At 53.2% G+C, this 25,106-nt stretch overlaps 1 protein-coding gene across 4 annotated transcripts in view; it reads right to left on the bottom strand.

The window, feature by feature from the left end:
* The window catches only part of MAN2B2 (mannosidase alpha class 2B member 2), a 36,558-nt gene extending 14,141 nt beyond the window's left edge, over nucleotides 1-22,417 (bottom strand). For 2 of the 4 annotated variants that reach the window (XR_008375148.1, XM_053565959.1), the window contains exons 1-10: nucleotides 22,237-22,417; nucleotides 19,858-20,004; nucleotides 19,014-19,119; nucleotides 10,882-11,054; nucleotides 9,810-9,925; nucleotides 7,205-7,382; nucleotides 6,126-6,324; nucleotides 4,091-4,281; nucleotides 2,985-3,150; nucleotides 1,465-1,598 (exon numbers count right to left, since the gene is read on the bottom strand). Coding sequence is in view for 3 of the 4 variants with exons in the window: in XM_053565959.1 (XP_053421934.1) it covers nucleotides 1,465-1,598; nucleotides 2,985-3,150; nucleotides 4,091-4,281; nucleotides 6,126-6,324; nucleotides 7,205-7,382; nucleotides 9,810-9,925; nucleotides 10,882-11,054; nucleotides 19,014-19,119; nucleotides 19,858-20,004; nucleotides 22,237-22,374 (1,548 nt within the window). In the remaining variant the exon portion in view is untranslated. The other 2 variants (XM_053565961.1, XM_053565960.1) reach the window with 2 other exon arrangements.
* Between the last annotated feature and the right edge of the window lie 2,689 nt (nucleotides 22,418-25,106).

Consider the following 25,106-nt stretch of genomic DNA (forward strand, 5'->3'; position numbering starts at 1 on the left):
AAGGGGGTGTGTTGCCACCTTCCTATTCCCATTTGGCTTGAGTGATGAAGTGGACTGAACGTCTATGTCCCCCTCAAAATGCTGAAATCTTAACCTTACATGTCATCACTTAGGAGGTGGGGGCTTTGGGAGGTGATTAAGTCCCAAGAGTGGAGCCCTCAGGAATGGGATTAGGACCCTCTGACAGGGACCCCAGCGAGCTCTCGCACCTGTTCCCACCACATGAGGACACGACAGAAAGGCAGAGCCCTGGCCAGATCCTGACCACGCTGGCACCTGGATCTTGGACTTCTAGCTTCCAGAACTGGGAGAAGTCCATGTCTATTGTTTCAGCCATCCGACCCGGTGCTTTGTTCCAGCAGCCGGGATGGGGAAGACAGATGAGGACCAAGTTCCCACCAGAAAGGCACCTGGTCTGGGTGCAGAGGGGAAGGGCTGGGCTTGTGGTCAGTGGGGACTCTCACTCTCTGGTGACTTAGTTTCAGCAGGCCTCTGAGTCCCCCAGATGAGGGCAGGCATAATGACACAGATGCCCTTTCACTTCTGGCCACACTGGATGCCCCAAGCCCACTGTCAGTACCCTGGTGGATCTGACTGACCCTCAGTAGACATGAGTCCTCTCTAATGTCTTCCTACTGAGGGCAGAGTTGTCACACTTTCATTCTAACTACAGTTTTGACAGATCAGTGGTGGCTTGGAAGGTGGGAACTTGCCGCCGCCCGGCTGTGTAACCTCAGGGATTTGGTATGGTACCATATTTGGTCTTTGTCTCTAGTTGCTGGCTCAGGGCTCCTAAAACCATGGGGATTTCCTGAAAGATAGGAGAGTCTCCTGTTGTTCACAGGGAGTCCCTTTCAAGCTCCCCTGAGTTATAACAAGGTGACTCCTGATGGGGCCTTAGAGAGCTTCCAGGGTGGGGCTGGTCTCCAGAGGAACCAACGAGGGTCTAGGGTTCGGGATGCTTCCGTGCATAACTGTTCTTAAGTTATGCCCTTTGCAAGAAAACTGTCATTGTAAGCACAGCATTTCCCTGAGTTCCATGAGTGCTCTAGTGAATTATCAAATTTGGAGGGGTTGTGGAAACCCCTGAATTTGGAGTCACCTGAACAGAAGTTTGACAGCCTGTAGCCCCATTTATAGCTGGCACCTGAAGTGGGGGGTCTTCTGGGACTAAACCACTGACTTGTGGGGTCTGTCCTTACTCCAGGGAGTTAGTACAGAATTGAATTGGATTTTAGGAATCCTAGTTCATGCCAGAAAAGTAGAGAATTGGTTAGTGTTAGGAAAAAAAAACAAAACAAAACAAATACTTTGCCTCCCTGATCCTCAGTTTTCTCACTTGTAGTACAGGGGTGACAAAGCTCCCCTTGCAGGGCCGAGAGGGACCATATGCGTACAGTGCCCAGCCCAGAGCAGGTATCAGCAGACAGCAAATGCCCCTCTGGCTGGACTCTGCATCCATACCTGTGCAGGAACTGGATGGCCCAACTCGTCTGTGACGCTGACTCTGGGGAAGCCAATGGTCAGGGTGACGATGGTGGTGATCGTCCAGGCCAGTGGGTTGTAGACCACCACAGAGTGTCCTGCAGGCCTCGCACCTGCAGAGAGAACAGGCTTTGCTGGTTGACATCCCTGGGTGCCTCTCAGTACAAGGGAAACTGAGGCAGGCAAGACCCAGCCCTCCAGAGCTCCCAGAGGAGCTGGGCAGGCAGGTGGGCCTCAGATGGGCAGCATGGCCCACATTCTGCTCAGAACTGCAGTGTACGTTCCCAGGCAGGTTCCTTTGTTTCTTTATACATCTCTCCCCAGCAGCCCACTTTACTGATGAGGAAGCTGAGGTCCAGAGAAGTGGAGTCACCTGCCCAAGGTGATCCAGCTCCTAAGGCCTGGCTCCAAAGTTTTGAGAGCTTGGCACTGTGAGCCACCAGGGAATTCTCTGGAGCCTGGAGGGTCAAGTCCTACTGCCTAGCCGCACATTCAATGTGGACCTGGCCATGTCTGACAACTCCTGCGTCCCTGAACACAGCACACACTTCCAGTCTCCCTGCCTCTGCCTGGGAGAGGTTCTTTCCTCTGCTTGGGACACCCTTCCTGGTCTTCTCCAGCTAGTCCTTGCTCAGGGAGCCCTCCCTTGTGTTCACCAGAATGAGGTGAGTGTCTCATTAGAATGGCAGCTCTTTAACTGCCCCACTTGGCAGTGAAGTTGAAGCCCAGGCTGCAGCATTCTTTCTGAAACCATCTTTCCCACCAGACTGGTGTCCCCAAGGGCAGGTCCCCAGGGGCCTTCCAAAATCTTCAGGTCAAATGGAATTAAACACAGGGACGGGAGGAGAGGGTAGGTAAGGCGAAAGGCACAGGTGATAGGGTAGTGGGCAGGCCAGAGGGGACATCAGGAAGTGCATGGTGATCAGAGTGCAGGTTGAGGGCGGGCGCCTGTGCACAGGACAATCTCATGGATATGTAGAGAGAACAAACTTTCCCCATTGGAAACCCATTCCACGGTTTTCCTGGATTTGAAACCCCTTGGTCACACTGGTATGATGGGTCACTGTATATGTGTGAAACCTACATCAGAGGCTGGTCCGACAGCTGCCCGAGGTGAACTATGACCAAGGGAAGCTGGGGAGGGAGTGAGGAAGCTGGGGTGAGGCCAGGCCGTTGAGGATACCTGCACCCCCTCAGCGCAGGGTTCAGGTTTAATCTCCACTGTCTTCCTACCCGTATGACCTGGGTTAGTATACAACCTCTCAGTCTGTCTCGTCAGCCGTAAAATGGGACAGCAACAGTTCCAACCTCATAGGGATTAGATTCAGCAGTGATTTCTGGTTCCAAGTAACACTGGACCTTGCACATTTCACAGATGAGGAGACGGAGGCTCAGAGGATAGATGCTTGTCATACCCCTGAGACTCAGGTTGTTGAGCCTCTCCCCTGACCCTTGTCTCAGAACGGGCCCCACAGCCTCCACCCAGGGGCCTGGCTTACCTGAGTCAGCGGAGGGTGCTCCCCGCCCTGCCCCTGGCTGGGGCCCGTCCAGGACGATGGTGGCCATGAGCTTGCCTACCCCCTGCATGCCGAAGGCCAGGTGTTCCAGGTACATTTCTGTCACCTTGGGGGACTCAGTCCCAGTGATGGCGTCGTGATGCTGGACCTGCAGGACCCCCGGATTGAGGAAAAAGGCGATCAGGACCTGATCCCAAGAGGCAGCTGTGAGGCGCCTGCACCTACTGTGCACCAGCACCAGTGGAGGAGGCGGGAGTCCCTTGTGGAAACCCAGGCCATTGTCCTCCATCTCAGACAGTGAACAGACTTGTGGGAAGGACCTCGCGTCACCTCTGGGACCTGACTTTCCAGTGCCCCGTGTCCTCTGTGTATGACACGCATGCTCATCTGCACAGAGCCAGAGGCGGGCTCATCTCCTCTCCACAGAAGGGGACACGGAGGCTCCACAGGTAAAGACGCTTGGCCTGAGCTGCTCTCAAGGACTTTAAAGTCACGCATTCCTCCTCTAACACAGTGACATGTTCTGCCAGTGATTCTCTTAAGGTGACCATAAAGATGTCCCACTGGCCCTTTTTTGGATGGGTGACTGAAGACAAGTTACAGGACTTCCTGGGTCTCGGTTTCCACATCTGTGCAGTGGGGACGAGTACGGAGGGAAACTTCACTTGCTGTGTGGCAGCTGCCATGCCAAGCAGCAGTCATTACATTCAGCTGCCCACTGTCCTCCTGGGAAGGGTGTCATTGTCACTGCCTGGGGAGGAAGCTAGGGTTCAGACAGGGAAGGTCATGTGCCTCGGGTTACACGACAGACCTGTCAGATGTGAACACCACTCCACTGCCTCCTTATCCCTCTCAGTAAAATCTGCTGTTACAGAGTTTAATGAGGCCATAGCTAGAGGCCAGCAGGCCTTGGCCTTGGCCCAGCTTCACCAAGCATGGGCCTTGTGACCAAAAAGGACATCAGTTTTCCCCTCTGTAAAGTGGGGCTTCTGGCGCCCCAGGGCCAGAAGGACCTGCTGGGATATGTGTGGGGAAGTGCCCAGCTTGAGGCTCCAAACCTATGCTGTGGCTGAGAAGTGTGGCATTACCTCAGACACTGCCCAGCGGAGCTGCTGGAGCTGCTGCAGGGCCCAGATCAAGTCCAGAGGCCCAAGGGGGGCTGGCCAAATGTAGCGTGTGAACATGGACTCCCCAGCATACAACAAGGCATTGGCTCGCCGTGCCAGGCCTTTGAGAGCACTGCGGGATGTGTAGAAGCCTGTCCAGGCCTGGAAGGGTTCTGGGAGAAACAAGGGCAGATGGTGAGCTCAAGACATCCTCCCCAGGGAGTCTACTAAGCCCCAGGCCTGGAAGAGCAGAGACGCTGAGGCCACAGAGGTCTCATCTGCCTGGGCCACTGAGGGAGGCAGCGGCTGGGCTGGAAACTACCCAGAAAGCCTTGAACAAGGCCTGGGGCAGGTGCGGTGGGGTGGGGAGCTGACAGACTATGGTCAGGAACCAGCCCAGCATACGCCTAGGAAACTTGGCACGGCCGGATAAGCAAAGGGCCTGGGAGACCCTGGAGGGGAGTGAGTTAGATAGAGGCCCCACAGCAGGAGGCAGTTGCGGAGGCTCGGACATGCAAATGCTTTAGCAGGTCTCTCTGGAAGCCCAAGGAGGATGGCTGGGGGAGGTGGCAGGTGCTGAGACCCCAGGTGGCTCCTGTCCTCACCCAAGGCCCAGAGAATGAGGATGGGACCAGAGCTAAGAGCAAGGAGGGCGAATGCCCCCCAGGGAGTGGCCAACTGGGTCTCAGAGGTTCCTTGCTCCTCCTGGGTTTGGGCTGTGCCTTGAGGACCTGGGTCAGGCCAGGAGGGATGGTCATGTGGCCCCGGGGAAAGGCCATAGGCTGTGGGGTCAGAGTGACAGGGTCCTCCACGGCTGCATGGCCAAGTAAAGTGGCCAGGCAGGGGAACCCCACAGCCTGAGCTGTAATCATAGCACACCCACCTCAACTTCTTGTGCTCCTCCCACTAGAAGCAGCCACGCCCACCCAGGTGTATCCCCCACCTTAGCCACAGCCAAGCTCACATTGATCTACATCCTACACAGAAGGGTGGGTTCCTGAGAACGACAGCCCCACTCGTCATCGTGTAGACAGAGATATGGAGGCCCAGAGAGGCAGGATTAAGCCTGGGCTGCACTCCAGAGCCCTGCTGCTGGAGTCTGTGCGCTGTCTCTCTGGGAGGAAGTGCAGGGGTTTAAATGTCCTCTCCAAACTCCTGTTGCAATTTAATTGACACTGTGATTGTATGAAGAGGTGGGCTGCATCAGAGGTGGTCAGCACATGAGGACTCTAATCTCACAGATAGATTAATGTCATTGCGGGAGCAGGTTACCCTGAGAGGGGCCTGTTATTAAAGCAAATTCGCTTATTTTTTCACCCTTTCGCCCTCAGCGGTGGACTGATGCAGCAGAAAGCCCTCACCAGAGGTAGGCCTGCTACCTCGGACTTCCCAGCCTCCACCACTGGAGCCGAATATACTTCTTTTCCTTATAAATAACCCAGTCTGTGATGTTCTGTTGTAGCAACACAAGAAGGATGAAGACAAGCTAAGAGCTTTTCCTGTCTTGCTTAATTTTTACAATAAACCTATGGATAAAGTACCCTTCACGTCCCCATTTTGAGGCAGGGCAGTTGTATGACTTTCACGCTGCCAGGGAGTACAGGCTCACTCCACAGCTGGAGTGCAGCCAGCCCAGCCCCGGCCTGAGGATGCAGCACAAAGCACCCGGGTGCCTTAACGATGATTGTGCAAGCAGCAGGAGGAAGCCAAGGAGGCACCTGCCCCAGCCTCAGGCTCAGGAAAGGATCCTGGAGGAGGTGTACGTGTGACTGACACGGGAGTGGTGGGATGGGGTCGGGTGGGGGGAGGGCCCTCCTGGAAGGGGGCTCTGTGCACGGAAAGGCGAGACAGGAAGCTGCTGTGTGGGGGCCTGTGGGGGCCCTGGGGAGAGGCTGAACCCCTGGGATCCAGGCTGGGCTTGGCAGCCAGGACATCTTGATGGAGCAAGCCTGGAAGCCCTGTTGGGCTCGGAGAGCAGCACTGAGCCGATGCTAAGGTGGGCAGGAGGGGTCTGTACCTGTGGAATAGGGCAGGAAGTCCTGGTGGTCATGAATGCGCCAGGTGACATTGAGAGCATGCAGGACGCGGAAGTAGTCACCCAGTGTCGCGTACTGCACAGAGACGCCGAGCTTGTCAGCATGGCGGTTGATGTGGTCCAGCAACCGGTCCATGTTGCTGAACTGCACCGAAGCGTTGAAGAACTGCTTGTCACACCCCTGCGGGTCGGATACGGAGCATGCCCTGTACTTCTGGGGGCAGCACCCTGGCCTCCCATCAGCCACCCTCCCATTCTCCAGGCCAACAAGGGCCTCAAACTGGCTCCTATAGCTGAAGCCCCTGCAGATCTCTCAAAGCCCACCATATTACTACTTACCCAAACCATGATAATTATAATTTAATATTAATAACAATGGTAATAGCCATGACTCACATTTAACCGACCTCAAGCTTACCTTCAAAAGCAGCAGTTATAGGCTTAGAAGGCAGGCGGCGGGGCCCCCAGACTGGCTGAACACAAATTCCGCCCCTTCCCAGCTACCCTGCTTAGTAGCTATGTGGTCTCAGGAAAATCCCTTAACCTTTTTGGCCCTTAGTTTCCTCAACTGCAAAATGGAACACCAGCAGTGGCTGTCTTCTAGGCCCAGGGGTGCAAATCAGACGGATGAAACAAATATACCCCATACATGGTACCCGGCACGCAGCAGGTGCTCCCCAAAGGTCAGCTGTGATGATGTCGTGTCTGGCACTGGCCCTTGGGGACACCTCCCCTCACTTATTAGCCTGTGCTACAGATGCTGTCATTGTCCGCACTGAACAGCCAAGGAAAATGAAACTCAGCGGGTTTCTAAGGTACACAGCAACCAAGCCAGGAGCCAGGCTGTGGCCTCAAACACTGTCACAGGAAGAGTAAGGGGAGCAGGTGGAGCTGCAGAGGCCGGTGTGGTGGGGGGTGCTGTCAGGCAGGCAAAGGCCAGGGCTCTGCGGGGAAGGAGGACAGCCGTGGGGAGGAGCCGAGGATGGCTGCCTGGCCTGGCCAGATCCACCAGCAGACCCTGGGGTATGTTGAGGGCTCTGGGGCCTGGGACCCTGCCTTACCCAGGGCCAGAGGACGTGAGGTGTCTGGAACCAGGCTGCCCGCTGCTTCACGTTTGCCGCCAGAGCCTCGGCATAGAGCTCAATGTTGGTTGGGGTGACTGGCTCACTCATGTTGGGGTACACTCCATCTGGAGGTGGCTCTGGGAAGACAGCCACACCATTCCAGTAAAACCCTGACCTGAGGGACAGCAGAAGGTTAAGGGGAGGAGACAAGAGCTTTGCAGACAGACAGGTCAGACCCGGGCACCACCGTTTACCAGCCCTGGCACCTCCGGCACCATCTCACCCCTAGCCTGAGTTCTCCCACATCTACAACCCCCCGGTGCATCAGATGAGACTCATTTGCTCGTTGGTGCAGGCCCTCTCCTCGTCCATCAGGTCTGGGGTCTCAGGACCCCGGCAGGCTGAGGATAGCGTGAGGCATGTGGGGCCCTTACAGAATTTAAGGGGGTGACCCAAATCTCAGTAAATAAATGATATTTTAGTGCGATACTTAAAAAATCAAAGTTAACACAAAAAAACCCATGAGCACAATGTCAGCTCTGTAAAGACGGGATCAATCCTCATGGACTTCCCCTTCGGCTTTGGCCTCCAGAGCGGCCTGGTGTGGCAACGACACCAGGGATGAGCTTCAGGGGCCTAGAGAACCCCTAGGGAAATGCTGTCCCCCCACCCCCCTGCAACACTGTGTACCCTTGGGTGACACCCGGGGATGGGGGTGTGTGTGTGTGGGGTGTTGTCAGCTGCCCACAATCCTAGGTAGCCTCTGGGCTCTGCCACTGCTGACCCACCTGGCCTCAGCCTCCTCACTGGGACAGTGTGAGGCCAGGTGTCAGGATTGAACGAAAACAGTTTCTGAGAAGAGGCTGGACACCTTGCCTGGCACTGGGCAGGGCCTGACTGAGGGCACTGTCAATGAAGCCATCTGGGGGTCTTCTCCTGCCTCCCCCTCCATCACGCTTTCTCTCCTACTCACACAGGGCAGAGTTCCTGGTCCGAGTCCTCACAGGTGCAGAGGGCAGAGCTGGGATTTGAACCCAGAGCCGTCTGGCTGCAGAGAGACTGAAGGCAGGCTGTTGCCATGACATTGAAGCTTTGAAGCCAGAGGCCTGAATCAAACGCTGGCTCTGCCATGTTTGCCAGCCATGGGAGAGGGGTGGGTTGCTATGCCTCAGTTTCTCCTTCTGTAAGATGGGACACTCAAGAGTGTCTCCCTCACAGGGCTACTATGAGGGTTTCTGAGACTGCCCGGCTGCTTATGCTCTGAAAATCAAGCTGGGAATGTACATTTGGGCTGGATGCTCATCCCCTGTCCGCGGGGTTCTCTTGGTCCCCACTGTGTCTTCACTCAAACCCTCCGGGGAAGAAGGTGTGTTATAAGGCTAAGTGCCCCCAGCAGTAGAAAGACTGATTGCTCAGCTGGGTCCCCGCTCAGCTGGACTGTCCACACCTCACCTGGTCGTCAGCCTGACGGTCTACACCTCCCTGCAAGCTGGTGAAATTACTCCAACAGGCCAATCATGTCCCCTCTGTCACTCTGTAACCTGCCCTTCCCTGATCACAGGGTAGCCCCCATGGGTGCGTGCGAAGTGGGGGAGGCGTGTAAGGCACAGACTTTGGTCATTTCACCTGTCCTGCGTCAGGTGGTGTGTGTTTGCCCACCTTGCACTATTTAGGGCCAGGACCCCTATCTCCCCTCCTCACTGAGCAGGAGGTGGTGAGGACAGGCAGTGATTCCTCATGATGACAACATGCAGAGATTCACTCTGTAACACCACCCCCCCTTCTTCCTGCCTTCTTCACTGTGATCCCTGCAGGGACAAGGACTCAGAAGGGCCAGGGAGGGTGGGGAAAGTCCCTCACACCCTAGTGCTATGCCCCAGGCCACACCAGGAGCAGGCGGGGTACGTATTTGTGTCAGCAGCCTCCCCTACATCCAGCATCTCAGGCCTGGCACCCTCTGCCTGCAACCCAGCACCCTCTCCAAGTCCAGTAGCTGGTGGAAGGGACAGAGGCGGGGAGCCAGGTGGCTACTGTGGCTGAGAGAAAATCGCAGTAGAGTCAGAAGGTGTTAGAGAGAAACTCAACAGTGCCCGGGGATGCCATGTCCCCAACAGGGGGGGTGGACTATGGTGGGCGGGGCACCTAGCAATCAGCTGGTCACTTTTCTCGCCTTGTAGGTAGAGGCGGCAGAGGCCATAGCAGAAAGGGGCCTGACAGAGCCAGCCTGCGAGGTTCTTAGCAATGCTGATGTGAAGACTTCGTCCTTTAAGTAATCCTGCATCAGGACAGGAACTCACCACAGGAAGCAGTTTGGAGTCACACAGACCTGAGGTCAAATTCCGCCTCCCTACCTACCACCTGGGTGACCTTAAGCTGGTCACTTACCCTCTCTGAGCCTCAGTTTCTTCATCTATAAAATAGGGTTAATAACCTCACCCACTCTATTAAAAACGTGAAACCACATGTGTAAATTCTTAATGAGCTATTCTCATAAAACTGCATAATACATGCTGCAATGGCTGGGCAAACACTGGGGTCTGTGGAGCCCCAGCGGGGTGCAAAGGCCCTGAGCAGGTGGCAGGCAGCTGCAGAGGAGACGTACCTGTTGGAGAAAGGGATGTGGGATGGGGTGCAGTAGCTGTACTGGTCCATGATGTGTGTGAAGATCTCCTGCTGTGCCCGTAGGGACGGGGACCCCCGCCACACAAACTGCAGATCCTACAAACCCAGAAGTAGCAGAGTGAGGGCCATGCGGGCTCTGCCTCCCCCAGCCAGACCTGGCCCTCTCTCAGTGATTCAAGGGCAAAGTTTCCCCCTGCTGCTTCCTCCATTAATATTCTTATGTTCTCAAAGCCACATGTGGTGGGACCTGCCCTCCAGAAGGAGCTGTGGATTCACCCTACCTGTTTCTCAGCGCAGGATTCTCTCTGCAGGCCTCTAAGAGAAGCTCATTCTGACTCTGCTTGAATGCCCTCAGACACAGGGAACTCATTACCTTCCACCAAGTAAGCAGTTTATTTTCTTTTAAATTATTGTGATGTTTGGAAAGTGCTCAGGCTTACAAAGCAGAGACAAAATCCTAGTTCACTAAGTGCTGGCTCCAGGACCATGCACTAATGCCTCCGTGACTTGGTTTCTTCATGAAAATTGTGGACGGCCTCGCCTGGCTCACACGGTCATCTGCAGGTGACAGGGAGGGACACATGCAGCCTGGCCTTCCCAAGGGCACAGGCACACAAGGTGTCTACTGTGCTTGTTTATTGTTACTATTTAGATCTCGGAATAGCTGCCCACACATCTGAAGAGGCATTATGTCTCTGCTAACCAGTCTCCTAGCGCATAGGCCCTGCTGTTTCCCTGTCAGCCAGCCACTGTCTACTGAGTGCAGCTGAGTTTAGTCCCTGTGGACCCTCCCAGCGCAGCCCCAGCCCAGTGGAAGGGGTAAAGGGGCCTCGAAGCTGGAGACATCCACACTGGGTCTGCAGCTCCATGGTATAGGGAGAGGGCATTCCTGGTGGAGGAAATAACAAGAACCAAGGCTGGGGGTACAGCTCCACGGTCTAGGGAGCTGCCAAGGACTCCTGAATGCCTTGGCACAAAGCAATAGCTTGCTACGATGCTCTGACACCAGGAGGCAGGCAGAAGCGAGAGTGGAGATGTGGAGGACGACTCACCCGGGCCTCCTGCCTGGCTTCCTTTAGGTCGTAGTCAATCCGGGAGATGAGGTGGGCATTGAAGCCCGCTAGCGCAAAGAGGGTGGGGGTCGTGGCAGATGCACCAAACGGGTCGACGTGCCAGGAGAACTGAGGCCGGATCCCAAACGTTTCATAGAGAAACCCGTGTCCTTCTGCAAAGACAGCATTGCCTCACTGGTGCCTGGTCAGGTGGGCCTGGGCCTCCCTGCTCAGGCTCACCCAGGTGCCCTGCCATGCCAGCTGCTGGGCTGAGCAGGGCCAAGTGGGTTGGCAGAGGTGACAGTTTCAATTTTTAATGCTTAATTATGGAAAAGTACACATAATATACAATTTACCATTCATCTCTGGAACTTTCTCATCTTCCCAAACTGAAGCTCTGTCCCCATTAAACACTAACTTCCTATCCCTTGGCACCCACTACTCTGCTCTCTGTGTCTATGAACTTGACTGCCCTAGGGAGCTCAGACAAGTGGAATCACATGTCCTTTTGTGTCTGGCTTATTTCACTGAGCATAAGACCCTCAAGGTCCCTCCACCTTGCGGCCTGACTCTGATGACTGCTGCAGAGCTCTCAGGCATCACAACGGTAAAAAGCTAAGTGTGAACTTCAAATTTGAGGGTGTGGTGGTTCACAAATATATCCATAAACTACTGCTGCTTCTTCAAGAGGTGGAGGCTTAGGGCCCAGAGGGTGGCTAGACTCAGGGACCCACTTTGAACAAGCATGGCAAGACAGAAGTTCTAGTTTGTGCCTCTGGGATGAGACAGTAAAGGGCGTCACAGCTTGCACAGTGGGCACTTTCACTTTCTGCCCACAACTGCTCCTTCAGGGAGGCTGGACATCACATCACGAGCAGCCACGCAGTGAAGGACCAAGCTCACAGCTGCATGCTTAGTGTGGAAGCAGGGCCTCCAGCCCCGTCTAGCCTTCAAATGGCGCAGCCCCATCCAACTTCCTGAGACACCTGTGCTACAGCCACCTGCTGAGCCCCTCCGAACTCCTCACCCACAGACACTGGAGATGTTGACTGTTTGTTTGAAGCCACTATGTTTGGGGGTGATCCGGCAATAGATAACCAATACAAAGGGTTCTGTGCCAGAATTGCCCAACCAGGAATTATTTAAGAGCCACCACAACGAACCAGACCCAGGGTTCAGTGCTACAGGCAGAAATGAAATCTCAGATTTACAAGTATACACTCCCCAGGCTCTTTTCCCAAAAATCACCTTCTTAACATCCTGAGAGACTGGTGCTACCATCTGCATTTTAAGGATAGACAGTAAGACTCGGGGAGCTCCAGTGACTGGTCTGGAGTCAAGCTGCCTTTGCTGATGAACTCCCCCACCCTGCAGATCCTGGCTGAGGCTCCGACAGTATCTGGGATTCTGGGACAGAGCAGCCATCAGGCCCCAAAGCGACAGGGAGGAGATGCTGCTGGGAGGTGGAGGCAGGGCTGAGGAAGATCTGGGGTCAGATGCAGAGGTGGTGACTGCCCATCAGTCAGGGAGCCTGAGCTAGGAGTGGTGCCTGAGTCCTCAGGACCCTGGCCTGGCTGGCAGAGAAGGTGAAGGAACAGCCAGAGGCTGGGAGGAGCATGGGGTTGTGCAGGGTCCAGGCTGCAGGGGGTCAACAGCATCACGCTGAGAGGGGCAGGTGAACTCTGAGGGCACCTCCTCTCCCCTGATGGGGCAGCCAAGGGGGCAGCCCATACTGACTCAGCCTCGCACACAGCACCCTTCTTCACGCGCAGACTCCCTACTTTGTTCAAGGGGTGCGATGCACAGCCTTGAGGGAAGACTCACAGTTGATCTAAGCCAGACCCAGCAGGCTCACTTCCTTCTGTTAGATGTTTGCTCTCTCAGTCTGCCTGGCAACCAGAGGCAGGCATTGCTACATAATTAGCAGGGAGGCCAGTAGGCTCAGACAACAAACTGAAACCCAACTCAGTAAACGGGGAAGACGAATGTAAGTGTTACTGATCTGAGAGTGCCAACCGGACTCTGGGGACTTTTTTCTGTGGCCAACCCAGTATTTTCTTAATCTTGCTTCTGTGAGCACCTTCTAAGTTTTCCCCTCAGGCCTCTCATGCTTCCAATTCTTGAATCACTATTTGTCCACGCAAACCCTTTAAAATTTTAGGGTGCCTAAGTTTATTTGTTAACAGAATGGATTATAGTCAATAACAAGTGTGGGTTAAGGCTGCCAGATTCAGGGGAAGATTTTCCACCTTAATTAAACAGAGAAATAGAAAGAAAGCTCCCTTCCCCCTTTTCCCTGCTGTGAAGTGTGGCTGTGTACACCTGGGACTACGGCAGCACATTGTGACCACGAGGGTAAGGACATGAGAATCACAGACGTCAACATGCTGCCAAATCGGTCCCCAACTATCCCCATTTTGGTACATAAACAGTAACTGTCCTAAGACTCGAGTCATTTTATTCATGTTTTCTGGCCCTTCTGCAGAATCCATTTTAATCGCTGGTCTATGAGTAAAGTAATGGCTTGTATCCCCAGCCTCCCTGAAGTTAGAGAGAACCATGTGACTGAATTCTGGCCAATGGGAATGTTAGCAGAAGTGATGTGGGCAGGTGCAGGGTCACCCTTTGCAAGGAAGCTGCTTGTCCACTTTCCCCCCACCCTGCTGGAATGACAACTCTGCGGTCTGAGCCAGTAACAAGGGCAGGCAACTCTGAGGGGGATGGCAGAGATCAGGACAGAGGCAATTTGGATCCCTGAATCACCTGGTGGAGAACCACCTAGTTGCCAGAGTGGCTGCAACTGCAGACTCTTCCACAAGAGAGAAAAAAAACCTGTCTTGTGGGAGCCACTGTCATGTGGTCTCTGTTACAGTCACTAAGCCAACATCCTAACCAGTACGATGACCAGGCCAAGCCGTAGCTTGGCCGCACATGCAGGGCAGAGGCCAGACTGCAGGGGCTGACGGGGAAGCCGAGGACAACTAAGATACGAACTGTGGCTACCACTCAGGTTGGAGAGACTTGCTTTCCTCTTTCAAGATAATGTTAGGCGGGTTTCAAATACTGCTGGGGAGGGGTCAGAGAGACAGAGAAGGTCAAAGATACTCCGACAACACAGGAGAAGGTGGGGTCACTGGTAGAGTGAGAGGGGAGAGGCTTGGGGGCACAGTCTCTAGTTCAGGTTTGAAGAACCACGACAGGTGTGGCCACCTGGGGCAAGTCAAAGTGCCTCCTTGTCTCTGCCTGGACCCTTCCCTTCCTTCACTCTGGCCGGTAGAGTCCCAGCGCCTGTGAAGCCCAAACCGGACTCCCTCCTCCTCAGGATGCAAGGGAGAGGGTCTTTTCCTCCAGCACCTGCCATTCTTTCAGAGAAACCGGTGGGGAAGTTGTCCCCCCTGGGGCTGCTGCCCACATTCAGCTTTTCCCAATCACTGAGGTGCTGGGAATTGGAAATGTCACGTCTAAAAAAATTTTTTTTAAGGTGGGTGTTGGCATGACTGCCAGGAATGAGATGGAGGAGGGAAAGGCAAAAACCATGACCTCCCTGACAGGTTCAGTGCTCAAGTGGGGTCTTGCTGGGGGAGATGCTTCAGAACCCCAGCTACTCCAGAAGGTCGAAGGCCTAGCTGCTCCTGACCCCCAAATCCACCCCCCGCCCCACTACCCTGAGTTCTGCCTGGGAAGCCACCCTAGGCTGCCCCCAGAGGCTGTGCTGGCCTGTGGGCTTTCTTCATTGCTGTCCAGGGCCTGCCTTCCAGCAGCGGCTCCAGAGGCAAGATGAAGGACCAGGGGACCTGGGCACAGTGAGGGGGATAGTATCTCTCACCCTGACACCAAGAAACCCCTGCCCCTGGGCACAATTCACAGCCAGCATCCATGGGGACACTTGGGATGTGTGGTTTGAAATGGCCACCCAGAGAGCCTGACACGTACCTCTGTCTCCCAGCCGTCCATGAAGGACTTCAAATCAGAGAAAGAGCAAAGGCCACACAGACCTGGGTTTGAACCACTTATTGCATACAAATACTTGCATCTCTTTATGCCTCAGTTTCCTCACCTGTACAACAGGGCTATTAACAGGACCACCTGCTACCAGGCTGTCCCGAAGCAATCAGGAGATAACACAAGGGAAAAAAGGGCTCAGCTAACAAGGAGCTCACTGAGTCAGCTGGGCTCGAATGAGATCTGGGATGCACCCTGTAGCTGGCAGTGCAACTCAACCACATCGCGACAGCATCTGAACCTCAAATCTATCCTCTGCAAGTAGGTATTTGTAAGATTATCCATTTACAGGATTGCCCTGACAACTAAACAAAGTAAGTGCCTGTCTCATACCTAGAACAAGACGGTTATCACAAAAGTCTGTCCCGTGACGGCCCCATGAGTCGAGGCGGTTTTGCAACTGGAGGCTCAAAGCATACACTCACTCTACAGTGTCCGCAGGGGCTCCTCCTGCCCCAAAGCAACACAACTCCAGCTTCCTGGGGCTGCCAGTTGCAGCAATATAGGTCAGGTCTGCAGGGGCAGCAACTGGGCATTCAGGGCAGTGGGCACAGTGGCTGAGAGCAGAGGAGAGGGTGCCCTAGCTGTGGGCACCCCGAGGCAGGGCTGTTCAGCTCCTGTCCCCACCATACCTTGCACCAAGCCCTTGTCTGGCCAGACCGTATACTGAGCCCTGGGGACCTCAAGAGGCGTCAGACAAGGGTCCCTGCCAGGGGCAACTTGTACTTTTGAGGTAAGACAGGGAGGCTGTAAGGAACTGTGGGGACCCCAAAGGAGATTTCCTGGAGGAGGACTCCTCAGCTATATCTTGAGGAAACACCATGAACCAAGGCACAGAAGTGAGACATAGCAAAGGAGCTGTTGTTGCAAGACGGTGGGACCCAAGGGCATCCAGGACAGAGGCCTGTGGAAATACCGCACTTGGATTTGAAATGAGATGAGAAGAGCATGGGCTTTGGAGTCAGGGATTGCTGCGGGCAAGCTGGCTCACTCTCTGAGTTCTGCTTCCTCTACCAGTCACCTGGGGCAACGGGCCCTCCTCCAGGGATGTGGGGATACAGGGAGGACATGCAGGATGAGCTCCTGGCACACAGCTGGAGCTCTGTGTAGAAGCTACGAAAGAAAGGGATGTGAGGGCCTGAGACGAAAGGGGTGTGTCTATAATATGCCTTTGCGCTGGCAGGGCAAAGCGTAGGGACTGAGTGACTGAGGCTAGTACAGTCTCTCTACAGTGTCCCCAGGGGCTCCTCCTGCCCCAAAGCAACACAACCCCAGCTTCTGGGGGCTGACACTTGCCACACGATAGGTCAGATGGCTATAGGTTTAGGACTGACAGCAGTAAGCAAGTGAGACATGGGCCGACTCCGGGTCACATAGGAGAAAAGGAGAGAGTGCTGAAAACATCCAGCATCACACTCTATCTCAATATTTACAGATAGGGAAATTGGAGCCCACGCCTTAGTGAAGTGACCATGGAACTTAAAGTGTCCGTCGCCAGGCCTGGATTCAAGTTCTGGTTATTTGCTCTTGAGAGTCACTTCATTTCTTTGGGTCTATTTCTACATCTGCAAAATGGGACTGGGAATCCTAGCGCCTCCTCATTAAGCCATAGGATGGGGCTGGATGCTGTCTATGAAAAGTATTTGGTAGACAGCGTGTCCTCCCACTGCAACTGTGGGGGTGGTGGTGAGGGTGGCGGAGACGGTCACGGTCGTCACAGCGATGACGGTGGAGGTGATGGTGGTGATGATGGTCATGGTGTGGGTGACGACTGTGGTGATGATGATGATGGCAGTGGTGGCAATGGTGGTGATGTGGTGTGGTGACGATGGTCATGGTGTGGGTGACGACTGTGGTGGCAATGGTGGTGGTGAGGGTGAGGGTGAGGGCAGTGACTATGGTGACGGTAGGAATGAAGGTGCTAACAGGGGTGGTGGTGGTGATGGTACTGATGGCAGTGGTGATAATGACGATGGTCACTATGGTGACATGGTGGTGAAGACATTTAACATTTACTGAGAACTCAACTGAAGCGTTTTATTCAAATCATCCCAATTTAAGCCTAACAACAATTCTCTGAGGTAGACATTACCATCAAACTAATTTTACTGATGAGGAAACTGAGGTTACCCTTCCTTGCTCAGGGTCACAAGGTGGGAACTGGCACAGCCGGACGACTGGACCATCTGACTCTAGAATCCCTGCTCTCAACCCTCACATCCAACTCCCTTGGCCAGGCATGACTATGGTGCTTGCAAATCAGTGTTTGCACTGGCCCAGGTCCCCTGCTCATATAGTGTGGATACTTGTCCCCTTCAAATCTCATGTTGAAATTTGGAGGGGGGGTCTCAGAGTTGGAGGGGGGCCTGTTGGGGGTGTCTGGGCCATGGATGTGGATCCCCTATGTATGGCTCGGTGCCCTCCCTCTCACTTTATTAGTTCACACAGAGCTGGTTGTTTAAAAGAGCCTGGCACCTGGGTGAACTGGCTGGCAACCTGTAGAAGATTGAAACTGGACCCACACCTTTCACCATTAACTACGATAGACTCTCACTGGATTAAAGATTTAAACTTAAGACATGAAACTATAAAAATACTAGAAGAGAGTGCAGGGAAAACCCTTGAAGAAATCGGTCTGGGTGAGTATTTTAAGAGGAGGATCCCCCGGGCAATTGAAGCAGCTTCAAACATACACTACTGGGACCTGATCAAACTAAAAAGCTTCTGCACAGCCAAGAACACAGTAAGTAAAGCAAGCAGACAGCCCTCAGAATGGGAGAAGATATTTGCAGGTTATGTCTCCGACAAAGGTTTAATAACCAGAATCCACAGAGAACTCAAACGTATAAGCAAGAAAAGAACAAGTGATCCCACTGCAGGCTGGGCAAGGGACTTGAAGAGAAACTTCTCTGAAGAAGACAGGTGCACGGCCTACAGACATATGAAAAAATGCTCATCATCTTTAATCATCAGAGAAATGCAAATCAAAACTACCTTGAGATATCATCTAACTCCAGTAAGATCAGCCCATATCACAAAATCCCAAGACCAGAGATGTTGGCGTGGATGTGGAGAAAAGGGAACACTTTTCTACACTGCTGGTGGGAATGCGAATTAATACATTCCTTTTGGAAAGATGTTTGGAGAACACTTAGAGATCTAAAAATAGATCTACCATTCAATCCTATAATTCCTCTACTAAGTATATACCCAGAAGACCAAAAATCACGTTATAACAAAGATATTTGTAGCAGAATGTTTATTGCAGCCCAATTCATAATTGCTAATTCACGGAAAAAGCCCAAGTGCCCATTGATCCACGAATGGATTAATAAATTGTGGTATATGTATACCATGGAATATTATGCAGCCTTAAAGAAAGATGGAGACTTTACCTCTTTCATGTTTACATGGATGGAGTTGGAACATATTCTGCTTAGTAAAGTATCTCAAGAATGGAAGAAAAAGTATCCAATGTACTCAGCCCTACTATGAAACTAATTTATGGCTTTCATATGAAAGCTATAACCCAGTTACAACCTAAGAATATGGGGAAGTTGAGAGGGAGGGGGGAGGATGGGCAGAGGGAGGGTGATTGGTGGGATTACACCTGCGGTGCATCTTACAAGGGTACATGTGAAACTTAGTAAATGTAGAATATAAATGTCTTAACACAATAACTAAGAAAATGCCAGGAAGGCTATGTTAACCAGTGTGATCAAAATGTGTCAAACGGTCTATGAAACTAGTGTATGGTGCCCCATGACCCCATACACAGCTATGATTTAATAATTAAAAAAAAAGGCTGGCACCGCCTCCTCCCGCTCTCGCTCCTTGCCACGTGGCAGTCCTGTTCCCCTTCCCCTTCAGCCTAGATTGGAAGCTCCCTGAAGCCCTCGCCAGAAGCAGACATTGGTGCCTTGCTTCTTACCCAGCCTGCAGAACCGTGAGCCACATATGCTTTTCTTTATAATCACCCAGTCTCAGGTGTTCCTTTATGGCAACACAAAACAGACTTGACAGATCTGCTAAGAGGGAAGCCAGAGCTCAGACCCAGAGGGCTCAGATACCCAGGCCCAGCCCCACTGGAGGTCCCGAGGGACTCTGGATGCAAGGCAGGGGGGCCAAACCTGTGAGCTGCAGGATCTGGTCATCAAAATGGGTAACAGCTTCATCATGCATGACCTGACCCCCGATGACGAACTCCAACTGTCCTGCATCCAGGAGCTGGCGGACCTTGGTGCAGGTGGGCAGAGAGAGAAAAGCCAGGTCACGACTCCTGCTCACGGCTGAGTCCTCGGGGATGTGCCCATAGTGCCTAGTGTTAAACTCCTCACCCTCGCTTAATTTGCAAAGGCAGGACACTGTTTGTTCTGGTCCATTTTGTGTCCCCACCTCCTAGAAGACACGTGGCCCATGGCTGACATTTGAAATATGTATATATATTTGCTTTTGAAGTAATTACAAACGTTGAAAGAAATACATATAGCACAAAGAGCTCCTGTTATCTTTTCCCCAGATTTACTTATCGTTAATGTTTCTTACCTATTTGGCTTAACATTCCTCCTCTCTCTATGCACTTACTGTGTTTTTTCTAAACCACTTAAAGTAAATTAGCAATAGCATACCTGTGACTCTAAATTTTCAGTAGTGTATACACACAGCTGTGTATAGACTACTTTTGATTTACTTTCTAAAGGTACAGTATCTGTAGGCAATTCACTCATTAAATGAGCACCTATCAGGCACTATCCGGGGACTCAGCAGTGAACAAAGACAAAAATCCTTGCGTCCAGGGAGCTGGACTGACCACAGACTGCTCTAAACAAGTCCTGTGAAGAGCCCAGTGGACTTTGGCCTCATGGTATTTGCTGGCACAGCCCTGGCCATGGCCAGAATGCCCAACTGAGTTTCTTGCTGGGTCTTCACTGGGCCACCCTGGTCAACTGTGTCACCACCCGGTGACTATGTTACCTGGTGTTTCTGCTGGTCCGATGCGACACCATCCCACCACAGTCGAAAAAATTCCTGTTCCACAGAGATGAACCGGCGCTGCTGCCCACGGGTCAGCTCCTCTACCACGGAGGTGTAGACATTGGCAGCATATGCCCGCATGCTTTCCTGGGGAGGGGGACACTGTCACACTAGCCCCAGTGCAAGCTCCAAGAAGCTTGGGAGACCAGGTGGCCCTGGAGCCCCTGCCACTCATTCAGTGCATTGCACAGGGTGGGAGGAGCCCTTCTTTTTGCATCCCCACTGTTCAACCACCAAATGGCTATGGAGTGCCCCCTCTGTGCTAGATGTACAGTGAGGGCTAGGACTAAGAGGACAGCGTGGGCTCTCCCTGCTTGGATGAGATCGTGCTTTCATATCATGACACCCTGCGTAGGCAGAGGGATATGCCAGCCCAGGTCAGGAGTCAGGGAGAGCTTCCCAGAGAGGGCACACAGGCTGGCTCTGAGGGGGCTCTGTGGGGCAGCATAGGAAAGCCCTAGGGAAGGGAGGGGTGTGTTCCAGGGATCCCAGAAGGGCCTGCTTGAGCTGAAATAAATGTGGACAGCAGACCCTGAGAAGAGGTCCCTGGGGTCTGCAGGCCAGGAGCTGTACACGCTGGGGTGCAGTGGCTCCCATCAGAGCCTCCAGGGTTCGGCACACAGCAATGCCCAGAGAGTGCTTGTTAAATGTATGGTTAAGAGCTGGGAGTCAGGAGGTGTGGGGGTTACTCCCGAGTGACCCTGGGCAAGGCTGACCCTTTCTGTGTCTCAGTTTCCTCTTTGGCACGCTTCCCTCTACCCTTACACTGTCTCCATCTTGAGTGATTCCCACTCCCCCAAGGCTGCCAGACGCACCCCAGGAATGGATTAACACTCCGCATCAAATCCTTTTCCTACTCCTCTCTCTTCTTTAAAATGTCACTACTCATTTAGTAATGTCCTTTGTAAAGTTACTACATCCATACTCACAGAAGGACTTTGGTTCATTTGTTTAGATATTTCCTTCCTCATTCCAAAAAAAGAGTTTGAGGAGGCCCATTTGGTAATACCCAATCGCCCACCCTGGAAACCAAAGGAAATTGAGGCTTTTCCCTCATTTTCTTTTTCCATTCTTATCATTTATTCAACAAATATCCAGGGAGCACCTATTCTTTTGGGCATGGTGAGGATGTCAGTGAACGAAAAATCCCCTGCCCTGTGGAGCTCTCATTCTAGGGGGGGGGAGACAGATGATCAACAAGCCAATAGGTAAAATATAGGGACCCTTGGATGGTGACAAGTGCTATGGACAAAAACCTAAAAGGAGCGGGAGAGAATAGGAGCGTACATGGGGGTGGTCAGAAAGGCCTCACCAGGAAAGGGACTTTGAACTAACAACCTGAAGGAGAGAAAGAACTGTGCATCTGGGGCAGGGCACAGTCAGTGCAAAGACCCTGAGGCAGGAGTGCTCTTGGAGATGTTGATGTTGGGAAAAGCAGGGAGACCAGTGTGGCTGGGAGGAGTGTGGACAGGTGGGGGCCACTCTGCACCCTTCTGAACTGTAGGCATCTGACCACCGCTTGCCTCGGCCAGGGCAGGGCACATGCCCAATGGTGACTGAGCATTTAAAGACATGATCATAATTTGAGTTCTTCCTCATGTTCGAGGGGCAGAAGAGGGATGGGAATGTCTGGCTTCCTGGGAAACTACAGGGCTTTCCTGAGGCCCAGCCTGGCATCTCAGATCAGACTTCTCCGGACCCCAGCAGCTCCAGGCTGAGCTGGGAATCTGACATCTACCACTCCTGGAGTGTTCAGGCATCCTGCATATACAGTAGGGATTACTTTCTCCCTTTACAAAAGAGGAAACTGAGGCTCAGGAGGTGAAGCCCCTTGCCCAAGGTTCTGAGCAGACCCATGAGGTGATCACAGGCCCAACCCCAAAGCCTGCCTCAGGGGTATGAAGGACTCTGAACTGGGCTCCAATATCCTGCCCTGTAGGGAACCCGGCCCAGCCTAGCCTGCTTCCCAGACGGCACCTGTCCTCTTGCTCTGCAGCCAGCCCCACCTCTCCTGCTCGGGCTTACCTGGGCAATGCCAAGCCCCACACTGGAGCCCCTACTCTTCCTAGCCAGGAATGCAGGGACCCATCCAAACGGTGAGTCGCTACAGAAGGGGAAACTGAGGTTCAGAGTCAGGAAATGAGCAGCCCAAAGTCTGCGCCTCAACCAGTCCACAGCAGAGTCCGGTCTTGAACCCAGGCTGAACCTCCTTCTTTTGCACCGGCATCCGGCCAGGGAAACAAACCCACCCTCGGATGCCAGGGAGAGAAAGAAGCTGCGGTTTTAGTGGGCGCGCGTGGAGCGTCGCCGGCCACCTACCTGGACCGTGTAGACCCAGCCCACGTCCATGTGGCTGTGAGGCACCACGAAGGCTCGAATGGGGCCCGCGGCCCGGGCACCGGGCTGTCGCAGCCCAAGAAGATGCAGGAGCAGCAGGAGCCAGGGCACCAGCTCCATTCCCGCGGGTGGCTGGGTCTGCGTTCCGCGTAGAGGAGCGCCCGGCAGCCGACTTCCGGGTCTCGGGAGGAGGGCGGGGGCTGGGGCGGGGGCTGGGGCGGGGCTAGGGGCGGGGCGAGCGCTGGGAGGCGGGAGGAGCGGCTTAGGCTCTGGCTCCGCGCTCCGCCCCCAGCTCTGGTCTACCGGCTGCCGGGTGCGTTTTTTAAACCCTGAACCCGCATGCCTCCCAGTCATTCCTGGTTCCATTGTGTGACAGTTTTGCGCCCAGGAGTTCCACAAAGACTGCACTGCCAAACAAGCCAAATTTACAGCAGAGTCCTTTTTATTGAAGAGCCAGCTGGCGCCTGCCTCAGCGCCCCAACATGGGGTTTCTGAGAGCAGCCTGGAGTGCTTAAGGAGTCAGGTTTTTAAGGCTTGGTCTGCATCCTGGTTGGCAGGTAGGCTGTCCAGGTGCATTTGGCGGGGTGGGTAGCAAGCCAGTATTGCACAGAAGCAGAATTTCGCGTTAGTTAGCTATATGTCATACATCTTTGTTTTAATGTTTTCCCATACATCTTAGTTCCAGTACTTTTTTTTCGAACATCTTTGTCTCAGTATTCCCTCCACCCGGCATTGTTTAAAGGTTAGTCTGGGGATAGTCAGTTCATTTCCCAGGTTCAGGAGTTAGTCAAGCAAGAAGTTAGTGAGTACTTTTCCACCTATCTTGGGAGTGCACCAGACTTACTCCATTTTGTTGCAGCCCAGGAATTTGTCAGGAGTTAACTGGTATTTTTCTACTTTAGCCTAGGCCTAACAACAGCAACCCTACCTCCTCTGATGGTCCAGGCCAATTACCCCTGCTAGATTGGCGAATCTTCTTGCCTGCTGGTGTCTTGACCTGCTTGGGGGCACACTTACCCTTTGGAAACCTGAACCTCTGAACCCACAGAGTCCCCAGTTGTGTGTACAAGCAGCACACATTCCCCAATTAGGTCATTGGAAGCGATACTAAATTAGGCTATTCCTGCTTCCCTTTCTTAGTCCTTAGACCTATGTGTTTTATCCACTGGGGACACCATCTGCTGGTCATTGACTTGGGGGTCAATGCACCTTGGAGGATGTTGCCCCAGCTTCACAGGTGGCACCTCCAGGCTGGTGTTGTAGCTGAGATTTCATCCCATTCACCCTCAGGCCAGCAGCTTCTGAGTGGCGTAACACATAATGGGACCAGTAGACACCATGGCCCTGTGACTTCCTTGCTGTGAAGGGGATCCCTTGGCTAGATGTGGTGTTACATACTCTCTTGGGCTTTCCGTCAGAGAAAGCCAGCGGCTGTGTCACAGAAATGCTCAAGCAGTCCACGGAGAGGCCCACACAGAGAAGAATCGAGTCCTTCAGCCCATAGCCGGCACTGCCTTGCCAGCCACAGGAGTGAGTGCTTGGAAACAGACCCCCCCGGCCCAGCCCAGCTGTCCTAGTAGACATCTTGACTTCAATCTCATGAAAGACCATGAGCCAGAAAGGCACAGCCGAGCCACTCGTGAATTCTTCATCTACAGACACTATGAGGATAGTAAATGTTGATTGTTGTTTTAAGCCACATCCTCAAAATATCTGGGAATTCTTTTTTTTTTTTTTTTCTGTTGCCCTCAGTAGAGTGCTGTGGTGTCACAGCTCACAACAACCTCCAGCTCTTGGGCTAGGGTGATTCTCTTGCCTCAGCCTCCCGAGTACCTGGGACTACAGGCGCCCGCCACAATGCCTGGCTATTTTTGTTGCAGTTGCCACTGCTTTTTTAGCTGGATGGGGCCAGTTTCAAACCCATCACCCTCGGTATATGGGGCTGGCACCCTACCCACTGAGCCACAGGCACCACCCATTATATTTGGGAATTCTTTTCCCTGTGTCTGGTGACCTGAGTAAAGAACCATTCATAACACTGGGGAAGCACTGGGGGACTGGCTAGGTGCCCTTGCCCCGGTGTTGCAGTGGCCTTCTTCTCAGGAGCATGGTCTCTCCTTCAGTTGATGGGGTTTAGATTTGAAAACTGCCTCAGGTCTGGGCACTGGGCAAGGGATTGGATGGCTGCCTTAGCGTCCTAACCCATCCAGCCTTGGTTTGTTTTGAGTAGCATCCTATCAGCATCCATCTATTTTGCCCCTGGGGGTAACCTCACACCCTCTATGCCTCCCCATGGATCATGAATCCTCCTGCCCTTCTGACCTAGAAGCTCATTATGACGCATTGACCTCACATCTGATGGTTAAGTGCAGGCTCCCAGCCTCTTAACCCCGTGTCCTCTTCTTCCTAGTGTTGGGACGACGTCTGGTTCTGTGATGGTCCCTTCTATCACCTGAGCTGGGCTACCAGGCACAGCTCCATCTCTGAGCTATGTGGTAATGCTGCTGCTTGATCAGTGGAGGGTCCTCTGAGCTCCCCTGTGGAACATTGTCATGCAGTTGAGTTTTCTGGCCACCCTAACCCGCAGCCACTTCTCGAAAAAAAAATTTTTTAAGACAACGTCTCACTGTTTCCTGGGCTAGAGTGCTTGGTATCATCATAGCTCACTGCAACCTCAAACCCCTGGGATCAAGTGATCCCCCTGCCTCAGCCTCCCAAACAGCTACAGGGACTACAGGTGCCCACCACATTCAGCTAATTTTTTTTGTAGAGACTGGGTCTTGCTCTTGCTTAGGCTCATCTCAAACTCCTGGCCTCAAGCAATCCTCCTGCCTTGGCCTCCCAAAGTATTA

This window comes from Nycticebus coucang, chromosome 17 (assembly GCF_027406575.1).
Source record: "Nycticebus coucang isolate mNycCou1 chromosome 17, mNycCou1.pri, whole genome shotgun sequence".
Lineage (NCBI taxonomy): Eukaryota > Metazoa > Chordata > Mammalia > Primates > Lorisidae > Nycticebus > Nycticebus coucang.